At 54.9% G+C, this 10,005-nt stretch overlaps 1 protein-coding gene across 1 annotated transcript; it reads left to right on the top strand.

Moving 5' to 3' along the window:
• Nucleotides 1-2,108: 2,108 nt before the first annotated feature.
• Nucleotides 2,109-8,583, top strand: VOLCADRAFT_108465 (uncharacterized protein; the record flags this gene model as incomplete). The annotated part of the gene is made up of 11 exons (XM_002959045.1): nt 2,109-2,242; nt 2,894-3,033; nt 3,540-3,761; nt 4,424-4,581; nt 5,320-5,469; nt 5,752-5,901; nt 6,097-6,369; nt 6,519-7,085; nt 7,557-7,743; nt 8,003-8,037; nt 8,455-8,583. The coding sequence occupies 11 exons, from the start codon at nt 2,109-2,111 to the stop codon at nt 8,581-8,583; spliced, it is 2,145 nt and encodes a 714-aa protein (XP_002959091.1).
• Between the last annotated feature and the right edge of the window lie 1,422 nt (nt 8,584-10,005).

Here is a 10,005-nt window from a genome sequence, read left to right as displayed (position 1 = left end):
TATGTGGCACACCAGCTACTTCGGCCATGACACAGGCAAACTGCGGCTACATGATTTCTGTGACCCGCAGGGTGGTGGTCCCTTCCGTGAAATACCGGACCCGTTCGGTGCCTACCCCTCCCTCTCCTTACGGATTGAGCAACTTGGGACCAAAACATCCAAAGGGCGCCGAGCTCCCCCTTTGGAACTGCGCCCCGGCCCTTCTCCGCGACATTGCTTCATCCGCACCTTCGCCCTCTATTGGCAGCTGTGCCATGCCCCCGATGCCCCCCCAGGGTCTGCCATCTCCGACTACCTCTTCCATCCCACTGACCGGGGTCACCAACACTTCGTGGAGCGCCCGTTTTCCAGCAGCACTTTGGCCATGCGAGTGGGCAAATACCTGGAGGAGGCTGGTGTTTACGTCGGGCAAACCCCTCATGGGTTTCGTCGTGGTATTATCCAGGCCACGCAGGCCGCCGGCGCCTCCCACGAGGAGCTCCACACCTTCTCCCAGATCCGCAGCCCTCAAGTCCTGGAGCGCTACACCGACGCCTCTCGGCCCACTCATGTCCCTCGCGGCTCCGGTCCCCAATCCTAGCCTCCGCCTCCTGCTGGTGCTGCCCCTCTTAGCCCTGGTGCTCACTTCGTGGCTCGTCCTCCCCCCTTTCCCCATCACATCGACGGGCGGGTGGGCGGGGTTCTGACTTGTGCCTGCTTGCACAGTTATCGGGCGATCTTGCGTTGTCTGAAGTTAGCGCCTTGTTCCCAGCTAATCTTTGTAACGAACTAGGGTATCCGTCCCTGTCCTCTGCCCAGCTCTGGGCTGCGAATTCCTGCGCCACACTTGCCGTACCGCACTACAGGACGAGCACTTAATCAACATGCATTGCTTAAATGTCAGCGTGTGATCTGTACTCCCTACTAACTTTCTGTGGGAAGGCCGTTGCGTCTGCGACCACACTCCCGTGGTACCCAAACCCTTCAAAGATAACTCCGACCAGCCCCAAAACACACCACGGAGCGGTCTCCCCTTCCCCACTCACTTCCCAGGTGGTACCCTGGGTCCTCTCGCTCACCAGCCCCTCCTCCCCTTGGCCCTTGTGACATCTGCCAGGCGTTCTTGCTGCACAGGCCGGTATTTCAGGAAACAATTAAAGTACCTCGGATGGATGTAGAGGCGCAGCTTGCCCTCCTTTCCCACCACTCACAGGCCGTTGATAAGCGTGGGTGTAGTGCATTAGCTGGGCATTCCAGTCTCCCACCACAGAGAGCCGTGCTTAACTCGGCTGTAACGACGCAGCTGTAGGAACTGCACTGCATGCGGCCGGTGACCTGCCATTATTATTTCCGGGTTGCAGTCCAGCATCGCGACCTGCAGCAACTCCTGCACAATAGCTAGCTTGCAGTCCCGCTCAGGCACTATTTGTTGTCCTGGGTGTTCGCATGACACCCACTCCAGCTGGGGCCCTCCCTCCAGGTGGCCTAGCCAACGTCTCTGTCTGTGAGGGGGCAGCCTTCTTTAGCTGCCTGGAAGAACTCTCACCACACTGCTACATGTGTAAGTAGCTTTCCTGGCTGGTAGTCCTCGGGTCCGGAAGCAAAAGACGATCTCTTCTACAACTCTTGCTCATTCTGCTGATCTACTGCGTCATGTCACCCTAGAGGCTGTAGCCTCTGTCCGGCCTCCTGTAGCAGCTGTATGCCTCGCTGCATGCTTCCTTGGGTGTCCCCGCTCCCCTTGCTGGTGCTCGTCCTGCGACGCCGGGTTCTCCCCTTTCTGCTCCTCACTCACCCACTTGCTGCCTTCACAAGGGTCATCGTTTCACGACAGCAGTTTGTCCAGATCAGCTCCCTCCTCCTCCCGGGTGTCCGTGTGGTAGCCAGTGCTAGATCCTCCGGCTCCTTCCCCTTCTATCCCTTGCTTGATCACAGTCAACACAGTAAGCCTGGGCCTCTGGGCTTGGGTCTCCTTGTGTGGCGCCTCGTTGCAGCTAACCAGGGCGTCCGCCCATTGGGCCACCCGTTCTGCCTCTGTTGCTGGGTGTTTATACCAGCAGCACTGCCCAACCTGCACCTTAACACAGGGCCCCTTCCCTGCATAACTAGTACAAGTCAGTGCCATTCACATGGCCCCTGTACACACTCTCCGTAATCTGCTCTTCACCCACTTCCTGGTATCCCCGCCGACCCAGCTCCTGGTTTACAGCCACCACTACACTGGCAGGCGGGCTCAGCCGCGGTCCATCGCGGCCCCCCCACCGTGAGGCGTTCCCAGTCCCGGGTTTACTAGGATCTGGGAGCCCGCACCCACTGGGCTCCGACTTGCACTCCTCTGGTCATGGAAGCCGGGAACCCCCGATTGCCACCCTTCCCATGCCGCTCTGTTGCCCACACTCATCCTGCACTCGCTGTCAACCTCCTCCTAAATTCCTTAGTAGGCTGTGAGTCAGCTGCCCATTCACCTCTTGTAACTTCACGGCCGTGCACGTGAACAGTACCACTGCCGGCCAGGTTCACTCCTGCAACTCCTTGAACATCGGAGGCTGACACCGTGGCCTGGAGGGCCACCTCTAACCCGAACACCTGGAACTCGTGGGCCTGCTGCTGTAGCTTGAACACACTCGTCTCCACCCAGCTCCACGGCACCAGGTATCCAGCAATTTGCCCCGTGAAGTGTCCTTTGAGAAGCGTGTTTGGCTTTTGCCCGATGTATGCCCCAACGTGCTGGCATTGCGGCCCTGCAGAATCCATGCAGCACTCATGCAACTTCTTTTCCTCCTGCTCTGGCATAACACGGCTACGGGTTTACCGCCCGCAGTGCGTGGTGGCTTTGTGCCATTACTCTAACCTGGACCTCCGGGGCCTCCCACAGCTGGGATGTTGGGACTCGGCCAACAACCTCGTAATGCAGCGCCTCCGGGCTGCCATGTTGTTTCCTTACGGCGGCCATGCGCCTCTTGGATGGCCTTCTCCCGGATGCCACGGTTCGCCTGGGGCTGCTCTTCCAGGCCAGTGGCTGCTGCCGGATACAGGGCTCCCGCTCCCGTGTTGGTGAGCTGCGTCTCCCGGGCCTAATCCTCAGCCAAGCATCTGACTGCTGCCGTTTATCCTCCCGTCCTTCCCTGGCTTCCACACCCCAGGGGTGGCTTCCATGCCTTCCAATCTGTGACTCAGGAAACCGCGCCACCATTCGCTTCTCCTCTTCCACCTGTTCCTCTTAGCCCTGGCTTGGGTTGTCAGGACGACCTTCCGACCCTTGGTACCCGTTGCCCCGATTCCTGCCCTCACCGACGGGCCTCCACAACTGCACCTCATCCATTGCTGCTGTCCGAGTTATCTCCCCTTTCTGGCTCCAAGTCCTCCTCGTCCACTTCTGGCCCCATGCACTCCGTCTGGGTGCTCCACTACACGAGAACAATCCCGCTGGGGTTGGTCCTCCGGTGGACACAACACAACCTACCAGCCCAAAGCAACTCAGCCTGGGTACTTCACCGTGCGAGAGCAAACCCCTGGGGTTGGCCTTCCGGATACATGCGACCCATCCTCCTGGCCCCAAGGCAACTCAGCCTGGGTGCTTCACCGCATGAGAGCATACCCCCTGGGGCTGGCCTTCCGGATAAACACGATGCAACCTAGCGACTCAATGCAGCTCCGCCTGGGTGCCTCGCTGCCCGAGCGCAAACCTGCTGGGGCTGGCCTTGCGGATAAACGCAACACAACCTACCGGCCCAAGGCAGCTCCGCCTGGGTGCTTCACTGCGCGAGAGCAAAAACCTGCGGGTGCTGGCCTTGCGGATAAACGCAACACAACCTACCAACCCAAAGCAACTCAGCCTGGGTGCTTCACTGCACGAGAGCATACCCCCTGGGGCTGGCCTTGCGCATAAACGTAACACAAACTACCGGCCCAAGGCAGCTCTGCCTGGGTGCTTCACTGTCCGAGAGCAAAACCTGCGGGTGCTGGCCTTGTGGATAAACGCGACCCAGTCTACTGGCCTAAAGCAACTCTGCCTCAGTGCTTCACTGCACGAGAGCATACCCCCTGGGGCTGGCCTTCCAGATAAACACGACCCAGTCTACCGGCCTAAGGCAACTCAGCCTGGGTGCTTCACCACGGGAGAGCATACCCCCTGGGGCTGGCCTTCCGGATAAACGCGACCCAGTCTACCGGCCTAAGGCAACTCAGCCTGGGTGCTTCACCACGCGAGAGCATAACCCCGGGGCTGGCCTTCCGGATAAACGCGACCCAGTCTACCGGCCTAAGGCAACTCAGCCTGGGTGCTTCGCCGCGGGAGAGCAAAACCTTGCTGGGGCTGGCCTTCCGGATAAACACGACCCTGTCTACTGGCCTAAGGCAACTCAGCCTGGGTGCTTCACCACACGAGAGCATACCCCCTGGGGCTGGCCTTCTGGATAAACTCTTCCTATGCTACTGGCCTAAGGCAACCCAGCCCTGGTGCTGGCCTTCCAGCTAAACGCATCTAAGCCTACCGGCCCAAGGCCACTCAGCCTGGGTGCTTTACCACGCACCCCCTGGGGCTGGCCTTTCGGAGCAGCACAATGCAACCCGGACGCTTCTCTCCCTGAGAGCATCACCCGGGTAAAGCCTACCGGCCGTGAGCACTCGTTATTGGGCAGTCTAGTTGCTACCCGATGAGCGCAAGGCGGTCCGGGCGCTTCAGTGGGCTCCAGCTGGTCACCTGGCAGTAACCCGCGGTGGTAATAAACCATGCTGAGCTAAACCTCAAAGCAATGACCTCTCCACCGCGGCGCCGTCCCCTCGTAGCCAGATCACCCCATTCCCCAGCAAAACATGTGTAGTTGCCAACCCTTTGCGGCCGGTTTAGGGACACCCATTTCCCTCTTACACACAACTGGGTAGGCCTAGTTGCAGCTGGCTGCGCCTGCTTTCAGACAACGTGGGATAAGGCGCGGAGTCCGTTGATCACCGCATCATCCCCTTCTGGGTGTTTCCGTCGCGTGCCATTCTTATCGCCTTCATCATAGCCATTACTTCGTTCTCCTCCGGACCTCCTCCAACTCCGCCGTGCACTTCATCCCGCTCGGCCATCTCTTCACTGTTACTGACGCCCGATGTGCCAGTAACACTGTGTTCTCTGATTTCCTTCCTTATTAAACTGGGTCCAAATGTATTGTATATTGTTATTTTTGACGTCCCTATTCCCCAACAAACGACGTTCTGACTTGTGCTTGCTTGCACAGTTATCGGGCGATCTTGCGTTGTCTGAAGTTAGCGCCTTGCTCCCAGCTAATCTTTGTGGGCTGAACACAACTCAGTTATCCCCTTTGATTCCTATTACTAGCCCTGCCCATCCAGCCCAACACGGAGATGGGTGCCGCCACAGCTGAGGTGGAAACCGCCATGGCTGCCGAAGGCGCCGAAGCAGGGGAACAGGATGGGCAGCCAGGGGCAATGCAGCTGCTGCAGCCAGGGATGGCGCTGGCGTCAGGCAGCGGGCTGCAGCAGGTAAGTGGACATGTCAGGCTGCAAGCCACGGGGTTGTACAGGTGCCAGGGTGACAGCCGAGCCCCTGAACAGGAGCTGGGTTGCCTGTCGTACACACACATATGTTAGGGTACGGCACATGGTGCAAGTCATGTTGTGTGATGGCCAGCTCATGAAAACCCAGTCGCCTGCCTTTGTTCATGCTGGGCACAAAGCCACCCCTGAGCCTTGCTTTCAGTTACTCGCGGCCCGCCCCCACCCTTGCCATGTCCCTCTTTCCTCCGTTCTGCCCTGCCCATCCAGCCCAACACGGAGATGGGTGCCACCACCGCTGAGGTGGACACTGCCATGGCTGCCGAAGGCGCCGAAGCAGGGGAACAGGATGGGCGGCTGGGGGCAATGCAGCTGCTGCAGCCAGGGATGGCGCTGGCGTCAGGCAGCGGGCTGCAGCAGGTAAGTGGACATGTCAGGCTGCAAGCCACGGGTTTGTACAGGTGCCAGGGTGACAGCCGAGCCCCTGAACAGGAGCTGGGTTGCCTGTCGTACACGCACATATGTTAGGGTACGGCACATGGTGCAAGTCATGTTGCATGATGGCCAGCTCACGAAACCATATTATTTTCATCCATATAATTCATCCATATGCAGTTTCCTAAAATCTCAGGTCCGGAAAGTGTCCAGGGTTCATCAAGGACCGAATTTCTTCAGCATTCCAATCTAAGCTTGGATGAGGAGCGTGCTATTCGTATAGCCAAACAAAAGGAATTCCTTGCAAAGCTAGGACTTCAAGCCATTGTTGACAATATCCGGTCGCCTCGCTCGCCTATCAGACGACAGAGTACCCACTCAGCTCCATTTGAGACTCGCAGATCCACTAGGCTTACTGTCTTATCATCAAAGCTTAGCAAGCAACAAGTGAAGGTATGTGGTGTTCCAACGGGTGGTTAAAGATACCTAGGCGGCGGACCCTACTTTAGGGTTCTCATTTCCTTCCTCTGTGAAAGATCTCAGTTCATAAATATTTACAATGTTTATTGTCATATTGGGTTTAACAATATTCTCTGCTGCAGATGCCGACCCATGCTGCAGAAGCGGCTGTCGTCGAGGACACTGCTGCAGTGGTGGTGAATCACGATCCTGAGATGCATCTTAAAATTTTCTCAGACCAACACAAAACTTGGGCGGAGATGCACAACCTGGACTTGAAGGCCGACGAGGGCCAGCTCCTTGCGGCCATCCTCCAGTGGCCTGAGCAGTATAAACTCTACTGTGGGAGTGAGGGCTCCTTTCATCACTCCTTTGCAGTATGTGGAATTCTGGTGGCGAATGGCATGTATGCCCCAGACTTTAACAACCCCAAGCTGCAGGCTATCAACCACTTCACTGAGGACATGAAGTCTGCCCTGCTGTCTGGGGGGCTGAAGCAGTTTGAGCTTGCACTCCTTCTTGCGGGTCTGAATGCACTCTGCCAGGGAGACGTGGGAGCACAGGGTCAGCAGGTCCGGAAGCGTGCAAAGTCTGCTGCAAGCAATGACTGCAGCAAGAGGACAAAACGTACCGCACAGGAGATGGCGGGCTTGCTTGAGAAAGAGTTTCACTCGGACATCATGTCTGCATCCAACTTCAAGGACATCCCGGTAAGGTGTCATGGTCCAGGATTTTTTACTATTCACAACATACATCCATAGAGGGTTTGGCACCACTGGTAAGGCATGACCATTGCCCCCGGGAGATCCCGGGATCGATACCCGTTAGGGTTAAAGTCCTTCCGATGGAGGAAGACATTGCCCCCTAAGTTGATGGACGGTGGTGACCTGGGGTAAAGATAACCCGCGAGCTGACCAGGAATGGAGTTGGGCCGCTGTCGACCTGGCAGATTCCGTTGGAAATGGTGGTGGGTGCGGAACCTGAGCGATCCACCGAGAAGTTGACTAGGGTGACTGGATGAGGGTGCCCCGTAATACTGGGGAAGGCAGGTTTCGCAGGGTAGCTGCCATGGGCGAAGATACACCCCCCTGTTTCACACATCATACATCCTGATGAAATATTTGCATGGGCTAACCCTAAGACACCCTCCTGTAATGTTGTATGCTTTTAACAATCCACAGGAGGTGAAGGTTCGGATTGCAGAACTTATTAATAAATTTGGCGGAACTGAAGGTGCCACCACCATGGTAGGCATTAAGGCCAAGGCAAACACAACCGAGGAGGATGTTGCTGAAGAATTGATGAAGTCACTCCGCCACAAATGGAAGAACCTCCGCAACATGGCTAAGAAGACACAGAAAGAGAAGGGTGCGTGACTGTGAACTTGCTAGCCTCATCATGCTTGTATGTATAAGTGGAGACAACAGGACATGTGATGCCTCCCGCTGCCTACACCTAGTCAATCCATGTGCAATAGCGCTAGCCAGCACATGTGTATGTACACAGGAACCCAAGCTCTATGTATATGTGCATGCATGGTAAATGTCAGTTGCTCCTCAACATGCCATCATCCCTCCTGCTTGCCTACAATATGACCTGGGCATTCATGTCATGCATGACTCTGCAGGTGATGAGCCAACCCCTGCCCAGCAGGGTGCCCAGGTGCCTAATCATAATATTCTGGACACGGCTGAAGATGGCACCGTGGTAGTACAGCAGGACAACACGGCAGCAGGGCCCAGGAAATGCTGCTCCTGCTGACCCCTGCTGCTGGGCCTCCCTTCTGGATGACAGCCTGGAGGAGATGGACAAGTACAAGTCGGCAGGCGGCCACGTGTCCTACCTCAACAAGTAAAACCTGGCTGACAAGACGATTGGCTGCTATCTGGTGGGCGGCTCCAAAGACAAGCCGAGCACACCATCAGTGCTTGGGGCGGGCTTGGTGCTCAGTGACATGGCAAGTATATATTATGGCAGATTGCTGTACACTCTGTGTTCTAACTTGCAACATATAATTTGGCCATTTCTGCAACTGATTACTCAGTTGGATCCGGTTTTACTAATTCTTTGGTGGTGCAGGCATCGGTTTCCATTGAGGACACCATTGAGATCCTGGTCATTGGCAAGATGAAGGGGCTGCACCACCGTGCAAAATTTACCCTGCCTGAGCCTACCAAGACACTCGCCATCAAGGACTCTACCCCTTGACCATGTTTGATAAAGTAAGGAACGACAGGACATTAATTAACCACCAGCAGTTCCTGTATCCTGACAAGCTTTCATTACTTCCTATATATGCAGATAACCTGGCCTGTTCTGGGCATCCTGGCTATCGACAAGCTTGCAGACATGCTGTGCCCTGGGCGTGTGATACCCTGGGCGTCAGTGCAAAGCAGATATCATCAGCCTTGAAGGGGAACAACATTAAGGGTTAGACGTAGTTGTGACTTCTGGGGCATGGAAACAAGTACAGAGGGATGGTCGGTATAATTGAGGGCCTGCTACATACTGCTAACTAGCATCATGATTAATGTTTGACCTATGTGTCGGGATGGAGTTGGCATGCATGCCTGCTCCTTCTGCACATGTGTATGCATGCTACAACATGTACATATCTCGAGCCATGGTATTGAAAGGCTGTTGTGTGATGGGTGTTGTTGCTTGACCCACTAGGATGGATGGTTGCCCATTGCAAATGGCTGCAAAGCCTTGAATTCATGCTGCTGTAAGGCAGCCAGTTTGATTGGTGTAGTAGACCATACGTAATTATTAAACCCTCTATGCATCATGGGCTTATGAAAGGCTGCAGCTGTGCTAAGTAGCCACTGTGTACACATGTGTTCATAACATGGTATGAATATCCTTATGGCTGTTATGCATTGTTCATCAAGTTCCTGTACATGTAGTACTACTAGTGCTGGTGTGTCGTACATATACATATATACGTAGGTCATGAACTTAGCAGGCAGCATTGTTAACACATGTGTGTATACACTGACGCTTCCGGAGGTTCCAGGATTGCCACCAGTCAAGGTAAAACGTTTTACCGATGGTGGAAGGTAAGAGTGCCGCTATTTGATGAACAGTAACGGCCTGGGATAATGTTGACATTAGAGCTGACCAGGAATGGACTCCAGCCGCCATTAAGTTTGCAGATGTACATGTCGTTGGATGACGGTGGTGGGAGCACTCCTGAGATGTACCCGAGTGATTCACTGAGAAGATGGCTAGGGTGACTGGATGAGGGTGCCCTGAAATACCTGGGTAGACAGAGTTTCACCTGGTAGCGACCACCGGTGTAGATATGCCCGCCTGTCCCACACATAATGTATAAGGGGTTGTGTTACAAATGTGGAAACGGTTGATACCCACAACTGAGATTTTATACATGTCATTCCAAATGTAACGATTGATTATATATCATGCTGTTCGTTAAATGATGTCATTCCATGCTACATGGCAATATAATCTTCCGATGACAATCTGGATGCACCTATTTATTAAAGAATCAATAATTTGGCCTAAGAATGTAAAAGAACACCCCTAAGAATGTAAGAGAATACAGAAGGCTGCTGGCCCTAAAGAATGCTAAAATAGTGGTTTTATTTCATAAGAATGAGACTTAAGAAT

The sequence above is a fragment of the Volvox carteri genome, assembly GCF_000143455.1.
Source record: "Volvox carteri f. nagariensis unplaced genomic scaffold VOLCAscaffold_120, whole genome shotgun sequence".
NCBI classification, from domain to species: Eukaryota; Viridiplantae; Chlorophyta; class Chlorophyceae; order Chlamydomonadales; family Volvocaceae; genus Volvox; species Volvox carteri.
This window is presented reverse-complemented; position numbering and strand designations above follow the sequence as displayed.